Genomic DNA, 18509 nt, shown 5'->3' with positions numbered 1-18509 from the left:
CTGTGATATATGTATTGTGCTTCCCATAACCCCATGAATAAGTTTGCATATGATGGTGCAAAACTTGTGCCCATTGCAGTGCCTAATAATTGTAAATAAAAACGTGAATCAAATAAGAAATAATTGTGAGTTAATAAAAATTTAATAGATTCTAATAGAAAAGTGCAAAGTGAAGTGGACAGATGTGATAATTGTAAAAAGTGCGTGATAGCTAATAACCCGTGATCGTGATTAATGATGGAATACAGAGAGATCACGTCAAGGGTGACCCATCTGTATTCCTTTTTCCAGACCAGATCCCTTACATCTACCATGAGGTCCGTGGAATCCTTAATGAATGACGGTAATGCCAGTACCAATGGTTTGAGATAAGAGTCCACATACCGCGATAACCCATCTCCCAAAGATCCAATACCTGCCACTATAGGACGACCAGGAGGGTCGACCAGTGACTTATGGATCTTTGGGAGATGGTGGAATACCGGAATCACGGGATGTGGACTTCTCAAAAATTCAATCTCATGTTTGTCTAATGTACAAAGTATCTTTCCAAATTCAATAATTTCATCTAGTTGACTAATAAAGTCCTGTGTTGGATCCTTTTTAAGAAGTTTATACTGATCCGGATTCCCTAGCTGCCGTAATGCCTCCTGTTTGTATTGTAGGGTGGATAGAACCACAAGGGCTCCACCTTTATCAGCATTTCTAAACATGATGTCTTTGTTATGCTTCAAAGTGTCTAGTTCATGAATCTCTGTGTATGTCAGGTTATTGGCATGCATAGATGAGCAGGAGAAACCTTTAGATAAAATTTGAAGGTCTCTTTCTACCAACCTTTCAAATGCCGTAATGAAAGGCCCCCTATTGGCATTGGGGCAGAAGATAGACTTCTTTTTAAATCCTGAGGAGTGGGTGCCAAAGAAAGGTTGGGAGAAAGCATTGATTTCTTCACCTTGCTGCTCAAGTAGTACTACATTACTGAAAATATTGAAATTATTTTATTCGTATTACACATCCCTTGAAGTGGTTTTGAATGAGGTTCAGGACATTTCTACAACCTAGAGTTGTTTTGTAAAGTTGCATCTTCTATTATGTGTGGATGACAACCTCCTATGGCGCTGAGGAAAGAATGGACGCTGATTCTTGTGCAGCAGTTCTTTTCTTTGTGCTGGAAAAACCTCAGAAAAGAAAGACAAAGAAAGGCAAAAAACACTGCAATAGTGTGTTACCCAGGGATATGCTATGGTTTACAAATTGAGAGCATTTATTAAAATTAAACAATTATAACATGGAATATGAATCAATTAATAGATCAATCGAATAAGAATGATAAAACTTCCAAGCACTGAAGCTATAGGAAGGTGTGCTGCTCCGCCGTAGGTAAAATTGAAATCCTACTCACCGGACATGAGTAGGACATGTGCAAAGGTTTAGGGTCTTTTCCTCCAGAAGACACCGCTCGCTGTGGGGTGCGTCCGTCTGTTGATGCGGGGGGGGACCGGCTTCAATGCTCGTGTACTCTCGGATTATTTGCCGCCAGAGTTCACTCGATCGTCTCCTCCGATGACGTCACCGCATGGATTTGGAGCTACGGTGTCCCTGAGTGGCCAAAAACCTGTCCAACGCGTTTCGAAACTCCTATTCTTGGGCATCTTCTATTACATTGAATACTACACAACGTTTACATGTTATAAAATTGATAATTATGTAATATTTTCAGGAATCCACAGTAACGTACTGTTTTGAGACTGATCAGCTACAAATACTGCTTTATGCTGTATATGTTGACAAATTGCAGCTGCGTGTTTACGGGTACCCTGCATCCAGATTTTCCTAATCACGTGTGTATGTTATTACTACAGAAGGCGGAGGAGATTGCGGAAGGAATGGGAACTGGCTTGGGTCCTGATGGAGAGGTACTGTATGATGCATATTTATTCCTGCTTTCTTCCATCTTATGTTGTAAAGATGGGGAGAGGAGCTCCCCTTAGTGTGCTCTATAGAGATGAAGTGGAGGTGGTATAGTGAATAAGGACAAGATGAATTAGTATGAGGGGAATGAGATCAATGAGTCTTGATGGTGGAATGAGCCGGAATATATCATGAGGAGGATATCCAGTCCTAATAAAATAATCCACAATGTGTCCCCCCTAGGAAATGATGATGTACACAACCTCTCTGTGTCTGGACCCAGTACTATAAAGATAATATCCTCTGTACCAGTCCTAAAGTAAATACACGGTGTATAACGGAGGTGTGAGGGAAGGAAGGGGGAGCGAGGGGGGGAGGAGGGTAAGGAAGGGAATGGGAAGAGGGTGGGGGGGGGGACACTTTTCCGGGACCGGTAAATGCCTCCTGATAGTGAGAAGAGTTGAGTCTCTGGTTGCTCACAGGACTTCTGGCACTATGTACATCTATCTCTGATTGCACACAAAGAGTAGGGGCGCCGTTCCGATGTCTCCGGACCTTTGCAGAGAGACTTCACGTCGGTGGGCTTGCTTCGGTTGAAAAAAGTCACCATGACGTCATCCGTCGGCGACACGCCGGAATCCCACTGTGGCACCGACCTCCTCACAGGGAGCACTTTCCTCGGCCGTGCGCTCCGGTTGAAGACGTCGCTATGACGTCACGTGTCCGCGACTCGCCTATACCGGCGTCTCACCCTTTGAGAAAGCGCCCTGTGAGGCGAGAAACGCGTCAGGGGACTCCTGTGCTGTTTTAATCTTTGGCTTATTATGCCCCAATAAATCATTTTTATCAACCCACTTCAGCCTCATCGATTTGCAGTGCCCAATCTCTTTTTTTTCTAACTTTTTTCTAACTTCATCCATCTTATGAGCTTTTCAAAATGGATCCTCATTTTATGAACAAACTGACCATTCCACTGGTACCTCAACCAGTGGCATTAACAGGTGTAACTATATCAGTTTTGCCATTTTTGTTGTGAAAGCATCAAATGAAAGAGGTATTTATAAGGAAGAGGTGCACGTATAGTGGTCTCTGCTGGGGTTGAATCTAGGCAACACATTTCTGATGCTATGTTTGCATGGCAGCATCCTAAAGGTAGGGGGGGAGAACGCACCTAATTACAGGAGGGGAAGTTGAGATCTGTAGGTTGAGCCCAGCCTAACCCACAAGGTTTTATATTTCAGGCCATCATTTAAATCACTACTCCTATAGTTTTTGTCCCAGCATTTTATAAAAAAAAACAAATATGATGAACATCATTATTTAGCAGTTGTATAATGTCTAATAAATGTTTTGCCGTCAAAGGGGCTTCTTATTCAATAACCCCCCGAAGTGCGATCAGCTGAAAACTCGCATTCAGGTCACGAGGAATCTTTATTAAACAAGCCCCAGAGCATGGTTTTATTACTTGTTACATTTTAGGATAGTTTTTGAAATTACGAAATTATGTTTTTGTATTTTATTTTTCTTAAATGGTCCATTAACATACCGAATACACTATATAAGGCCCGTCTGCAGCAGCGCTATTGAAAGCTCACAACTTATCAGATTCTCTGAGTGGAGCTACTTTAATGTTTTAGTGTGTTGCCAGATTTACTCATTACTAAATTCATTTGTTAGATACTATTTAGCATGTTTTAGCACATCACAGACTACTTTCTGTAAATTCATGCACTAACAGTAGCCAAGGAAAAAGTTCTTCCATCGACACACATTTGTAGGGCCAATTTTAGCATAATTAATAGTGACCAAAAATGTACCTTGACCCAAAATGGTTTCAGCTCCATAAGGAATCTGGCCTTTGAGATATTTTGATACAGGATAAAAATAACAAATATTTGACCCATCAAAGGCCCAGAAAAAATGTGTATGTATACACGCCTACATTGTTTTAAAATGATTATTTAGAAAGAATAACGTTTTGTTTTTTGCATTTACCTCTAGCTAATAGATGAGAGCAGTCAGATGAGTGACCTTCCTGTTAAGGTCATACACACTGAAACAGGAAAAGTACTTCTTGCTCCAGAGGCACCCAAAGCCAGTCAGCTTGATACATGGCTTGAGATGAACCCGGGGTAAGTGAATATTATGAGATCATTGTAGGCTTAATTGTTTCTTTAGTTATGCCACTCTTATTTTATTTTTAAAGGTTTTTTTGTACCATGTCATAAAATGTTAGCATTTGTCATCACACAAATATGCCTTTTCTGAGTTAACACAATGTGAACCGTATTATGCTGCTCCTTTGTTAACAGTAGATGTCATCTTTACTTATCTTTACTACCTCTTGAATGTTGTCGGGTTCATGCAAATTTAATTTTGTTTTCTTTCCATAAGATATGAAGTCGCTCCCAGGTCTGACAGTGAAGAAAGTAGCTCAGAGTATGAAGAGGAGGTATGTCTGTCATTAGATGTTGTCAACAAAGTCTAGAATTAACTTTGAGAATTCAAAAGCAAGTCTTTAAATATCTGTAAAGAATATACTGGAAAACACAGGAGGTGAACCAATGAGCTCCCCATATGCTTTTAGCATTTGAAAGTCAGAAAAGGAAAGGCATTTTTTTGGGTAGTTATCATCAGCACAAAGCGGGATGCTGTATTGTTTTGTGACAGTAAACCAGTCAGTCCACATGACATTTAGGAATAGAGATCGGTAGGAAGATCCAGGGGTACGAAGTTCAATCGTGTCCAGTGTTTTGAGGTAATTGGCCTGCGATAGAAATACGGTAAAAAAAAAAAACATACAGTATTTCAAGAACTTAAGACTTTGGCTACTGCTAGGAAGACTTCATCTAAGGAGTTCCACAGGCAGAACATGTTGTTTTGTCCTAATGACACCTGATGTAAAAACAGACAGCTGTAAGATGTAAATAAAGACTAGCGCTTAACTGCGCTTGGGTTATAAAGGTATGTTAACATTTTGTGTAACTTTGCATTTTATCATTAGCCAATCACCCTTTGCAGTCGGATATATGTCTTAATAGCAACATTTAACATTTGGCAGACAATATCACTGATGGCTTTGATAATTAGTGGTGTTAATATGGGTTAAAAGCCATCTCTTCCTCAAGCCGTTTTAATTTTAGTTGCATAGATGTGCTCCAGTTTGAGTGTAAATACTTCTGAACGGCTTCTTCTTGAGATGGCTCTACTCCGCTTTCCTTGGTGGAGTTCATTTGTTAATATAGACAACTGAATGCTAGGGTTTGGTCCTTTTTACATTAAAAGTAGGAGAACCTTTGAAATTGTGAGTTTAAAAAGAATGTGACCATGATCATGTGGAGGTTTGTGACTAGCTGTGTCATAACAGAGTAGCTATAACTTTACATTATATTTAATGAAGGAGCATAGATAAGTTGGGGAGAAAAAACAAAATGTACCAGAGGTTTAGCACCTAGGTTCAAACCATATAAATAACTCATTGAGATTCTGAGTATTTATTCACTTTTCTAAGTTTTTTGGCTTCCAAAGTTTATAATCTATATATGTTTATTCATCGCAATGTTCCTAACAGGTAAATCAGCAATAGAATTGTTCCGTTTTTGGTTCTTCTTCTCCTCTTGATCTATAGGAATATGACGACGAGTCTAGTAGGTTGGAAGCAGAAGAGAAGAAACGTTCAGATCCGATTATCGAAGGCGATCCTCAGCAAAGTGTTAAGCACATCATTGAGTAAGTATCACATAGGAGCCAATCCTCTTGGACTCAGTAGCACGCTGCCTTACTGTATCTGTCACAGAGACAATATCCATCAATTGATTCCGTTTTACTTTCATATCTCACTCCTTTCTGTTATCAGTGGTTGTGTGAGATTCAATGCCCTTATAGGTGGCACATAAAGATGGAATGAATCTGAAATGACTAAAATCAGAGTGTTATGTGTGGAAGTGTGTATTATACCACAATTTTCTCAAGTAGCGCATTCATTTAAAAAGCTATACAGAAGTAGTAGGCGTTATTGCACCTGTTGGTAAGTGATTGAAATACCGCGTTCGCACCGCACTTTTTCACGTTGCTAATGCAGACACACAATAATGTCTGCTCCCACTAGTGCATTATACTGTATGTGTCCTGCTGCAACGCATCAGCGGGAGCATTAACGCCTGCTACATCTGTACTGTACACTGTAAAAAGGATTTCTCTCTATTGAGGTCACTCATGGTGTTTAGACCAATGTTAAAGGCGCAATCCAAGCGCTTTGAAAAAAAACATTTATTATTTTTTAACACGATTGAAGCTGGGGGTTTCTGGAGCTGATCCCCCATTAATTTCAGCTCCGGGACACCTGCTCCCGTAGATACTTGCCTCTGCAGGGTTCACGTAATGTTGGAGTGTCAAAGCCCTTGCGCTCTGCGACCAATTGGAAGCTGTGACATCGGGTTCGGCTTCCTATTGGCCAGCGTGATACTGGTACTTTAAACCCAGCTAGGTCAGCTGGAGCAGCTACCGGCACTCTGTACAGAGGTAGTTATCTCTGGAAGAAAGGGGTCCCCGGAGCTGAAATTAAGGGTGTTCAGCTCCAGAGACGCGCTGTTTCAACCCTATGCTATAAATAAATGTGTAACAAAAAAATGCGCTGGTTGCCGCTTTTTGTATTGTCAAGATCTGCAAAGTTTAGCTCATTCTTATTTTTTAGTTTTTTATTGAGTTTTCTTTCAATTGCATATACAAACAATTCAAAGGGGGGGCTTGTAGGACCCAATATACTCAATAGATTTTTTATTTAGAGAAATAAAATAGAAAACAAGTGGGGGACGGGGGGGGGGGGGAAGGTACCATCCATCTTTGCTTGTTAATTCAAGGTTAATCCAGTTCCTGCTTTCTCGCTCCCTATTCTCATATTTACTCCTGTTTTAGACGCTACTCTACTCTAGGCTCTGCCTCTCGGAAGCCTTTTAATCTTTATAGTCTTTATTTTATTTATTTTTTCATTATAGTTTACTTTTCCTTTTAGCTCTCCCTAACTCCCTCCCAGATCACGGTTCCCCAGGCTATCTTGGGTTCAATTTTCAGTGGTGGTTGTGGGGAGCGCAGATGTCACCATATGTAAAAAATATATCAAAATATATATATAGTGCAGTAGTTCTTTAGATAAAGGAGATCTTGAAAACAACAGAAATGGGGTCTCACACTTTCCCAATGGATAGACAGCAGTGTAAACACATGGTTTTCAGCTCGGGTTGTCAGCATAACGTTCCTCGGTTGGAAACAGAAGATCACACTTAGTGCAACATTGTATGTTCATAAATATGATGTATTGACCGAAAAATATTGCACTTACATTTGTACAATATGGCATGGACACACAAAAATTATAGGTGGCTCGATCCCTCTGATCTCTCCGACAGCTCGCACGCCGTCACGTCACTTCCGGCGGTCGTCCGCGTCACTTCCGGGTGCAGGTGGACCTGCTTTCGAGAACCGTGATTGCGGGGCGGTCACAGGAGCTTGCGTAGCCTACTCGAACTTCACTCTACGCGTTTCGCTTTAAAAAAAGTTTCATCACGAGTGATGACTCCTGATGAAGCTTTTTTTTAATCCGATTGCCAATTCTTGGAGTCAGGAAGGAATTTATTTTTCCCCTTATGAGATATCATTGGATGATATGACACTGGGGTTTTTTGTTTGCCTTCCTCTGGATCAATAAGGAAGTATTGGATATAGGATAAAAGTATCTGTTGTCTAAATTTAGCATAGGTTCAACTTGATGGACTTATGTCTTTTTTCAACCTCATCTACTATGTAACTATGTAGATCAGAAGGTCAAGGGGAATTGCAAGGCCAGTTATATCCTCGATAATTCCCTGGATCATCCCCCAATATTTTTTTGATTGCTGGGCAATCCTACCATGTATGGGTCACGTCGCCAACCTGTCCACAGACTTTCGTCACCGTGCAGATAGATGGTTTGGTGTCATTATCCCATATGTCTTCCCAGTCGCCTCTGTCAATTTCCACTCCCAAATTGCTGGCCCATTTAGCCATGTATCTATGGTCCGGGGTATTCCCTGCAGATTCAATCCCTGCTTAAATCAGCGTAATTAGACCTTTCTTATACTCTGCTTTTTTGCATAGGGATTTGAAATTAGAGCTATCCAGGAATTCTTATTTCTTTGCGATGGATAGGAGGGAATATCTTAATTGTAGGTGTTGGAAAAGATGTAGGTCTGGGGCTTGGTATTTCAGTCTGAGCTCTTGCAAGCTTAGCGGCTTCCCCTTATATTGAAGGTCTCCTATCATTCTGATATTTGTATTCTTAAACTGGTCAAAGTGACCTGAGCCGACTCCTGGTGGGAAATCTGGCTTATCAAAGAGGGGTATAAACTGGGAGGCATTTGTTTAAATGTTGCTTTAACCTTAGCCCACATGCTCATTGTGAATTTTATTGAGCCTAGTTCTGGTCCTTTTTGACCGAAGACTTTTCTCCCTACCATCCAGAGCGATGCTATTAGTGGGCAATCTCTTGAGTATTTTGACTCGATTTCCACCCAGCTCATTCTTATTTTAATCACAAAAAACGAGAGGGTTTTTGGCTGGTTGTGCAGAAATGCAAGGGAATACTGTACTTTTAATACCAGCCTGTGGCTGATCATCTAACACTTACTGTGCAAAGTTGTTTTTTTTTTTTGTTTTGTTTGTGTGTGTTTTCATTATATTTTTATTCCCTTGGGTAGCATCTTGGTTCTGGTTCTGTTCCAGCATCTGAATACACGCGCCAGAAAATAAATATTTGATACCAGCAATATTTTGCTTAGAAGAAATATCCGTTTGGCCAGCATGATTATTTCCGATTCCTTCAGGAACATTTGCTAGAAATCCTATTAATTGTCGATTCATTCAAAATCCCAGGACCGCAAAACAAGATGTCGATGATGAGTACAGCCTGCAGGAGGCAGATGCCGAACAATCTCAGTCCTACTATGGGGTGGCTCATGCCATAATCGAAAGGGTAGAGAAGCAGTCATCTCTCCTTATAAATGGCAGTCTGAAGCATTATCAGGTACAATCTTTCTATTTTTTGTGCACGTCGTGTTACTCTGAGGAATATTTTATATTAAAGGAAAACAATGTTTTACTTTAACTTTATATTTTTTTTTTAGGATTTAATTTATAAAAAAGGTGTCAGGTCACCAAAATATTCGTACTCGTGGACACTTGATTCATACACTATGGGGGCGAGGCTTTAAACTGCAATAGACAGGATCCCCGTTGATTGAATAGTAGTTAACGCAGTATCTGAGCTAATCTATTGGAAGTTCCAACTAGTCCAAATAACACTTCATCCATTTTAAGCGTCACCACATTTTTTTGATACGTGTCTACGTTTTTATTACTGTCTGCTCTTCCACTATGTAAATCTTAAAAATAAAAAAAGAATGATGAAAATATTATTTTTTTACGTAAATGAGTGATGATTTAACATTTCCTAAACTGCAGTTCTGGTCCATTCAGTTATGCAGTTTAGTGAATCAGACCAAACATCATTTATTTACACTTAATTTTACCTATATACAAGAAACATGCATTTATAAATTAACTATAGAAATAAACTAGAAATATACGTTGCTGATTAACTTAAGAGCAGGTTTGGCTCTGCTGTAAATATCTTTATATGCTTGTACGCTTATTAGGAACTCATAAGAAACGGTTTATTTCTGGTTCTATAGTATATTGATTTTAGAAATATGTCTAGCAGTAGCTTATGCGTGATGTATTTTGTTTTCTTTTATAGCAGCCTCTTTCTCTTATACGCCGCTGTAGCTTTTCCTAATCAAAGAGCACTCTTGTGAAAAAATAAGTGGCCGAGTAACCAGTTTAGCTAATTCTTCCACACAGATCAGTAATGAGCCATATTTGTGGTTATTGCCTTTTGTAGATTTGTAGCAGTTATGCTCTTTTAAAAAAAATTATTTCAGGTCCAAGGTTTGGAATGGATGGTCTCTCTATACAACAACAATTTAAATGGAATCCTTGCTGATGAAATGGGGCTTGGAAAGACCATTCAGACGATTGCACTCATAACCTACCTGATGGAGCACAAGAGACTAAATGGCCCCTATCTCATTATTGTTCCACTTTCGTAAGTAGAAAATCTGATTTCTTTGAATCCATTCCCCCCCCCCCCTCTTTATTTTGTAAGCTTTCCAAATGAACGACATTAACCCCTCTAGCAGATAATGGGATAGCCTTAGTGATTGAAAGTCCATGGATAAGTAATGGCACGGTACAATGCACTGCAGTAGAGCACATGCTAGTTAAGCAGAGGGCAAATTTAGATTTTTAGACCCATTTTTAAAATGCTTATGAAGTATTTGTTGTTCTCTAAACCCAACAGAAAGCATATTTTACAAAGTCTATTTTTCTCTTAAAAATCTGTATAAATGTAAACGTGCTATTAAAACAAAGAAAAAGTAGTGGGTATTACCAGCAATTCGTTCCCCTGGAGGATAAATAACCAAATAATATACCTCTCTCCCACATCTATCTATTCTATCCCAAACATCCTACCCTTTCTTCTGCTATGAAGAACTCTGAATTGGTTCTTCTTTGGTAAAGAAATGCTAAGGCACTTCAACAGGAAAGACTTGTAAAGTTTTCAGCTGTATTAGGGCGATGAAAGACGTGGGATTTGAGGTTGGAGCATTTCCTGCATGTATATATTTATAGCTCTTCGCTTCTTATCTCTTACACCTCTTTTGATAAGCGCCTCCTAATTTGACACTCCAGTTGTTGCAATCGGAGCATTAGAACCATTAGAAATAATGAGCTGCAGAATGTAGCGGTAGGAGTTGAGTGGACAGCCTCATATAAATAGCTTGACCTTGAGGATACATATCTGCAGACTTGCTGCTCTATATTTTACAATTAACAGATAATACCAGGGATTACAAATGGTTTAGCATAGGGTTGTCCCACACCTACACACTTCTCAAAACATGTGTGCGCAAATGGCATTTCTTTCAAAGCTTTTGATTTCTCAAAACGATGAAACCGCTATTCCTGCTGACGTCTTTCACTTTAAAGTTTAATACTCTTTCTCTTAACCAGGACATTATCCAACTGGCAGTATGAATTTGACAAATGGGCTCCCTCTGTGGTGAAAATTGCTTACAAGGTTGGCATCGCTTCTTTTGTACTGTTATAAGATTAGAAAGAGGTCCTTGTTTCATCTTTATGGTATGCCTTGTCTCTATATACGTGTAAACTATACTGTGCTGCAGAGTTTTACCATGTGCCCAGCAGAACAAGTGAATCATCCTAAAGTGAGTGCAGCAATAAAGGCTTAATTAGATTCAGATGGACAGAATTTTTAATTATCATATCCCATTTCTTTGAGAGCAATAATAGTTATGCGCACTGCATGTCATGTGCACGGCTGTTTAAATCCCTGTTTGAAGGAGCCCACCTGCTGCTAAGAGATCCAGCGCTTATCAAAGTTACTTGGTTGTAACTAATTGTGTACTTTCCCTAAAGATATATACCTTTCCTTTGCAACAGCCTGCAGACGTTTTACAAGTCACTGTCTGCATAACAAACAGTGAATCATTGTAATCTGGGAATTCGCCATCAATAGAGATGTGCGGACTTGCCAAGAGTCTCCTCGCCGCGAGTTCGCTCTCATTTTAGACAAAAATGTTCTTACATTTGACTGGGACATAGAAATGTTTTAGCAAAATCCACTCAAACTTTTCTAAGCTAAAAGAAACAAAGCCCCTTTTACTTCAGAAAGGTGAGAAATTGTGCAAAATATTTAGAGGTCAAAAAACCTGCAAATTGTGCATGGATCACACATCTCTAACCATCAACATACAATACGGTATGTTCAATTGTTTTTATCTGACTGCTTTGTTTTTGGGTAACTGAATATCAATCCATTTTGTTTTGAACTTCGTGATACAGCAATGGTAACTGTGCATGGAATCGTTTTTATATCGTAATCGCGCCACAGATTTGAGCGCATGGTCATTTATTTATTTATTTATAAAATATTTTACCAGGAAGTAATACATTGAGAGTTACCTCTCGTTTTCAAGTATGTCCTGGGCACAGAGTAAAACAAATAATACATGGTTACAAATACAGTTACATAAATGAACAGGGTATACATTATATACAAGACATTGCGTGCACAGTTAAAGAAAATATATATTATGGGCGTATGAAACAGTTACAGACCAGATTAAAGTGTGAGACAGCCTTAGATTCGAAAGAACTTATTTGAGCGCATGGTCATAACATCTAATGTGTTCTCATTATTGGGGTTAATGGGCAGAAGCATATTTACAAAGCGGTGCTGCTCGGACACACCTTTCTATGCTGAAAGACTGGGAGTGGGTCATAAGGTATCTTCTGGAGCCCGGTGGTGTCATGTGGAGTAGCATCACTTAGTAATTATGGCTAATAATGTTTCCCAAAATAATTTTAAGGTAGTTTATCTCATATGCATATAACATATTGTCTTAGGCGATAAAAAATAAAAATAAAAAGTATGGCGCTTAGTTACGTTTCAGAAGTTCTACAATAACGTACTGCTATTTCAGGGGACGCCTGCCATGAGACGCTCGCTAGTTCCTCTGCTCAAATCCGGAAAGTTTAACGTTCTCTTAACAACGTATGAGTATATTATAAAGGACAAGCACATCCTGGCAAAGGTAAATGTTATATTTTTTTATTTATTGTTATTATTATTATAACTTTTTGTTTTGAATTGTAGCATTAACGATAACATGTGATTTTGGTTACCTGTGCTTTACATTTAGATTAGGTGTATTTCTCTACAGTTGTCTTGTAGGTGAACACACACATGTAATTATTGCTGTTAGCCTCTTCTACATAAAAACATAGACTACTTTTTTTCTTTAATAAGAGTAACGGCATTAAAAGTCCAGTGAACTAAGCAGACAGAAAATCAGTGGGAACAATGTCCAATAAATGGCTGGACACAAGTGAAAATGGAAGAGCATACACACCAAAATACACTCCTTAATGATGGTGCTGGTTCCAGTTATTCCCTTAGCACTTCTCATGTAGGATACATCTGCTCTGGAGCCTTTTAATGTAATGCTCGGGGGGGATTTGGTATAACATTTTATATAATTGCAAGTGAAGTTGTTGGCAGGTACAGTCACAGAGTTCATCGATACCACTGGATCAGTATGTGTAGCGGTCCAACATGTATATTTCATTATTGTTGAAATGATTCTTCTGTTCTTAGAGCACAGTCACTTTAGTCAGTTACATTAGACTTAATTAGATTATTTATTCTCTCACTAGTTAAATCTCCATTTACTTAATTTGCCAAGTATATGGGACATGCTTTCCGGATTTAATGACTCCCCAGTACTCTCAATTTTCCCATTAGAAAGATATTGCAATTCCTGTCTCTCTCTTGAGTAGCCGTTAATACAGGGGGGAGGGAGAAGGGAGGAGGAGACGACGTGGGACCTTGAAATTGAATCGGTTTAATTAATTGGACGTGCTCACTATAAGCCCTTAAAAACAAATAGTGTATTATAGTAGGTTCAAGAGGCCACCAGTTTTGCTTGGTACTGTACGCAATGTCCCACATCATAATAGTTGCTGCGTAAATGGGAATCCAACCAAAGACATGAGCTATATATGTAATTTGATGGGCTGATCTTTTGTAAGCAGCGTAACCTTTTCACCTACCTACAGATCCGATGGAAGTACATGATCGTAGATGAAGGGCATCGAATGAAGAACCACCATTGCAAACTCACTCAGGTCTTGAACACTCACTATGTTGCTCCAAGACGTATACTCCTGACTGGAACCCCGCTCCAAAACAAGCTGCCGGAGCTATGGGCCCTCCTGAACTTCCTGCTACCCACCATCTTCAAGAGCTGCAGCACCTTTGAGCAGTGGTTCAACGCTCCGTTTGCCATGACAGGAGAAAGGGTAATGTGTTTGTTAACACGGGTAGAAACCTTTTCAAATAACGCGTTGAAAACAGATGTCTCTTGCAGTTGTATTGCTGGCTAAAAGTTCCTTCTACCTAGAGCTAAAAAAAAACCATAAATGTGTGCGGGTTTTTTCTAGAAACGATGCATGAAATAGAAGTAGGGCACTGTCAGAGCACAGGAATAAATAAAGATGTAGCCGCTGCAAGTGTCACGCTCGCGTAACGCTGATTTCTTCACGGCAAGTTTGTGGTGTGTGCGACAGATAATGATACTTGATCCTGCATTCATTTCCCTTTAGATAATGTGCTGTTGTACCAATTTGATATAACGTACTATTAGTTATTAAATAGTTGTTGGAATGGCTATCAGTAGACCGTTCCTTTCTGTCCATTGTTCATTGTGTTAATATGGCGATGCTTCTGTGTGGTGTAAAACCACGATCACTGGCTGCTGTCTTCTCTTTATATTCGTGTATGATTGAATAGAGATGAACTTTATTTTCTGTATTAACTTACCTTCTAAAAATGATTGTCCAACAGAGCCAGTTCAAATGTATATTCTTTAAAGAGGTTGTAATTTGGAATATTGATATCAAAATGTCAGTTTCTTGCTGTAGAGTCCGCATTTTCTTGTCTATTGTTAATGCACCTTTGCTCCACTCCCCCCCCCCCTCCTCCTTCGCCACACTAATTATTACGGGGTACGCTGAAAAAGAAGGATTATTTAATATAATTGCTGGGCTCTTTTGCTGCAGTATCTGATGTTGGGGTGCCTTTTGAATGTTTTCTTTATATATATTGTAAATAATCTATTTGTATTGGGGAAATAGGAAATCATAGACGTGTAGAGGTATGCTTTGAAGACTTACAAAGATATACTTTTTCTTTTTAAGATGCGGTATAAAGTAGTGATGCTTCAAACTATGCACTATTAGAGTGACCAGTAACATGGCACAAGCTCTTCTTGCTATTCTAGGAATTGAACATAGGAGTACATGTCATATGCCCATAGGCAGATCTGGTAGATAGAAGATTTCATACTGTTTGTGTATTCTGCGTATTCCACTTTGGGACGACACTTTTTGAGCAACTATGCCCCAGTTATGTCATAGGTTTATGTATGTCCCTGTAGGTGGATTTAAATGAAGAAGAAACTATTCTGATCATCCGACGTTTGCACAAAGTTTTGCGCCCTTTCTTGTTGAGGAGATTGAAGAAGGAAGTGGAGTCACAGTTACCTGAGAAGGTTTGTTCAGTCATTCAAGTAACACCACCACTGTCTGTATTCCGCATGGGATGCTTTATAAGGATGCTTATGTCAATCTAAGACAATTGTGCTTCTGGTTAGGTCGTTGCGATTTTCTTCCTAATGTTTCTTTCCATTTTCAGTTTAATGCATGCTTACTGAGATCATCTCTTTTTTTCAGTTACCACAGCCAATATTATAAGACACAGTCCTAATTTTTGTTGTGCTTGTTTGGTTTGCCTGCAAACCTTTCCCTCGATACGTTGGCTCCGTTGTAATAACTTGTGTTCCTTCCTAGGTTGAATACGTGATTAAATGTGACATGTCGGCCCTTCAGAAGGTTTTGTACCGTCACATGCAAGCGAAGGGGATCCTTCTCACTGACGGCTCGGAGAAAGACAAGAAAGTATGTGAAGAATATATACCGACTGTACAGGGAGTCCTGGTAGAAATATTTGTCCATCGACTCTCTTACAAGTAATGAGTACATAGTCAGAAATGTCAAAGGAGAAACAAAATCTGCTTTCAGGTCAAAACGGAAGCAATTTGGGCCGGCAAAATAAAACAGAACTATTCAGTCATTTTAGTAAATTAGTATTTAGATTTATTTATTTTTTTAAAGAAAAACATACGGACTTGATATTAAGTTATTGCTATTGGTTTTGTTTTATGAATTGGTTCTTTGGTAATAGGTTTAACTATCGCTTCTTACCATAGGGCAAAGGTGGGGCAAAAACGCTTATGAACACCATCATGCAGCTGAGAAAGATATGCAACCATCCTTACATATTTCAGCATATTGAGGTGAGTCTTCCTTGGTTGACTTTTCTAACCTGTGGCTGTAATCAGTTTGCTGTAAAGCATCATTACACAAGGATCTTAAGTAGCTCAGTATGTGAAACGCTAATTCTAAGAGTGAATTTGAGTTGGGAGTATTCATATGCAAATAAAAGAAGCAGATTAGGAATTAAAGCTGAAACCGAATAATTGTACAGGGCAAACCTGTTATCACAGATGGGTTGAGCAGTAGAAGGTCTTTGTTAGTTTTTCTTATTCTCACTGGTGTGTATTGAAAAGTAAATAACTTAGATAAAAATATCTGGTTTTGATATTAATTTCCCAAAATGATGTATGGTATTGTCTTCTTTTTTTTACGAAGAGATATTTAAAGCAACAATCCCTTCAAAACAGAATGAAGTGGTAATCTAATCAATTCATACTGTGCTGATCTATCTCCAACATTTCTTTTTTCTTTTCTTTTTTTTTCATCTTCATTTTTGTACTGAGCTTTTATCTGTTGTTATATTTTACTACAGCAGCAGATACCATGGCAACCTCTGCTGTCTTAATGAGTGTGAATAAGAGTCCCCATTTAAACCTCCAAGAGAGGCACATTTTCAACACTTGCTAAAAACAGCTGCGAAAGGTCTTTGCAATGGTAATAAAAAAGGAGACATGTTTCTATTGTGGTGATCAGTGCGGACTGCTGCTTTAATACTTATGATGAGGCTTAAAGGTACAATCCTTCCAAATCAGGAACACAACGTACTACTCACACACATTGTGCAGATTGCTTGTATTTTTGTTTTGTTTTCACTGTTCGACATGCAAATAATAATTAGGCCTCAATAACTATTACTTCCTCATGAGAATAAATGGAAACCTTTTTTAAAATTGTATTATTTATTTATTTTTTTACCAATAATGAAACTAAACCGATCTCTCCAAAGTAGTATAACATAAACCAGAAAAGTAAGACCCACTGTGGACCAAAGTTGTAAGTCTCAAGCCACAAATCCTATCATGACATTACATGATATTACATGATATTACATGACAATACTTAGCCAAATTATTATAAAAAGGATTGCTAAGAGATAACAAATGAAAAGTGTATTTTGAAAAGACTGGTGCAGGTTGTGATACTTTTGCAATAACTTTTCATTTAAATAACATGGGTAGTTATGATACTAGATATCAGGGGCTTAATCTAAATCAGCCAAAGCGGACGATCAAGCCCTTTTCAGACTAAATTCCCCATTGAATCGTGGCCGTAAACGACCTTATCGGCCACTTCAGCTGCTATAGAATAGGCCCATTAGTTTTCATCAACTGATTATTATACTCCTCAAACCCTCATCAATCTAATGGTAAGATTTTAATCTTCTGAAGAAGTAGCTCAATAAATGTTTTTGAAGTCGGAGAACTGGGTTCATATTCCAGTGTCGACTCTCCTTGTGACCTTGGGCAAGTCACTCTTTCTCCCTGTGCCTTAGGCACCAAAACAACATTGTAATCCCTTTGGTACAGGGACTCGTTGTGCCTGTAGAATTTTATACAGCGGTGCATACATTGCCAGCGCTATACAAGAAACAAATGTTATTATTTTGGGTTATATCTTTGAATGTATTCCCTTACAGGAATCCTTTGCTGAACATCTGGGCTACTCCAATGGGATCATCAATGGGTATGAGCTGAATAAATGTTTCTTTGAATGAAAATGTGCTTGTGGACAGCTTGCAACAATGTGCATTAGGCACCATTACACAGAGAATAGTTAATAGAAGCGTGCATGCATCTTAAACTTGATAATTGATTGTTGGGGGGGGGAGACTTGCTCCAGTTCCTATATAATGCTATACTGGGCAAGGTGCTTCCATTTGTTGATTCAGGGAATGACAAGCAGTTGGAAAACTAATCAAATTCCTGCCTAACTTAAGCAAATGATCATCATATCCCATGGGTTAATAATATGTATATTTGCTTTCAATATCTATTGATACATTCTTTTTCCAAGAACGTATCCCCCCCTTTTTATATATCATACCCACTGTTTCCGTCTTCATGTTCTGCCACATTTTCACTGCTCTTACAATAAAGAAACCAATAATTGACCTGCCATTATAGTTTCCCTGTGCAATGCTTTGTTTTGCTTACCCCGTTGGCATTGAAGGGGTTTAAACGGCAGCAAGGAGACTATAACTCTGCTTTCTTTGTCACCCAGGTCTGATCTTTATAGAGCCTCAGGAAAGTTTGAGTTGCTTGATCGCATTCTACCAAAACTGCGTGTCACGAACCATCGGGTCTTGCTCTTCTGTCAGATGACATCACTCATGACCATCATGGAGGACTACTTTACTTTCCGGGGCTTCCTCTATCTGCGACTCGACGGTTAGTATTCGCCAAGTATTTCCTCTAATGCAGTAGGCACAATTCTAGCATTCGCATGTTTATCCATACGTAAAGTGCATCGATAAGTGTTGTTAACTACATTATTAAATCGGGGGGGAAACAGCTGTTTGCAGCACGTCAAACTGCTAGGGCTTTTAGTCCAAGGATATAGAAATATCTCAAACATGTACAACATCATAA

At 38.9% G+C, this 18509-nt stretch overlaps 1 protein-coding gene across 6 annotated transcripts in view; it reads left to right on the top strand.

The window, feature by feature from the left end:
• Nucleotides 1–18509, top strand: part of SMARCA2 (SWI/SNF related BAF chromatin remodeling complex subunit ATPase 2) — a 194923-nt gene that overhangs the window by 86507 nt on the left and 89907 nt on the right. For all 6 annotated transcript variants that reach the window (XM_075597226.1, XM_075597235.1, XM_075597204.1 and 3 more), the window contains 14 exons: nucleotides 1863–1916; nucleotides 3913–4043; nucleotides 4306–4363; nucleotides 5540–5640; nucleotides 8818–8968; nucleotides 9885–10048; nucleotides 11017–11083; nucleotides 12510–12620; nucleotides 13645–13887; nucleotides 15024–15137; nucleotides 15436–15543; nucleotides 15855–15941; nucleotides 17558–17604; nucleotides 18142–18308. In XM_075597226.1, coding sequence (XP_075453341.1) covers nucleotides 1863–1916; nucleotides 3913–4043; nucleotides 4306–4363; nucleotides 5540–5640; nucleotides 8818–8968; nucleotides 9885–10048; nucleotides 11017–11083; nucleotides 12510–12620; nucleotides 13645–13887; nucleotides 15024–15137; nucleotides 15436–15543; nucleotides 15855–15941; nucleotides 17558–17604; nucleotides 18142–18308 — 1603 coding nt within the window. The remainder of the gene's footprint in view (nucleotides 1–1862; nucleotides 1917–3912; nucleotides 4044–4305; nucleotides 4364–5539; nucleotides 5641–8817; nucleotides 8969–9884; nucleotides 10049–11016; nucleotides 11084–12509; nucleotides 12621–13644; nucleotides 13888–15023; nucleotides 15138–15435; nucleotides 15544–15854; nucleotides 15942–17557; nucleotides 17605–18141; nucleotides 18309–18509) is intronic.

This window comes from Ascaphus truei, chromosome 1, assembly GCF_040206685.1.
Source record: "Ascaphus truei isolate aAscTru1 chromosome 1, aAscTru1.hap1, whole genome shotgun sequence".
In the NCBI taxonomy this organism is placed as follows: domain Eukaryota; kingdom Metazoa; phylum Chordata; class Amphibia; order Anura; family Ascaphidae; genus Ascaphus; species Ascaphus truei.
This window is presented reverse-complemented; position numbering and strand designations above follow the sequence as displayed.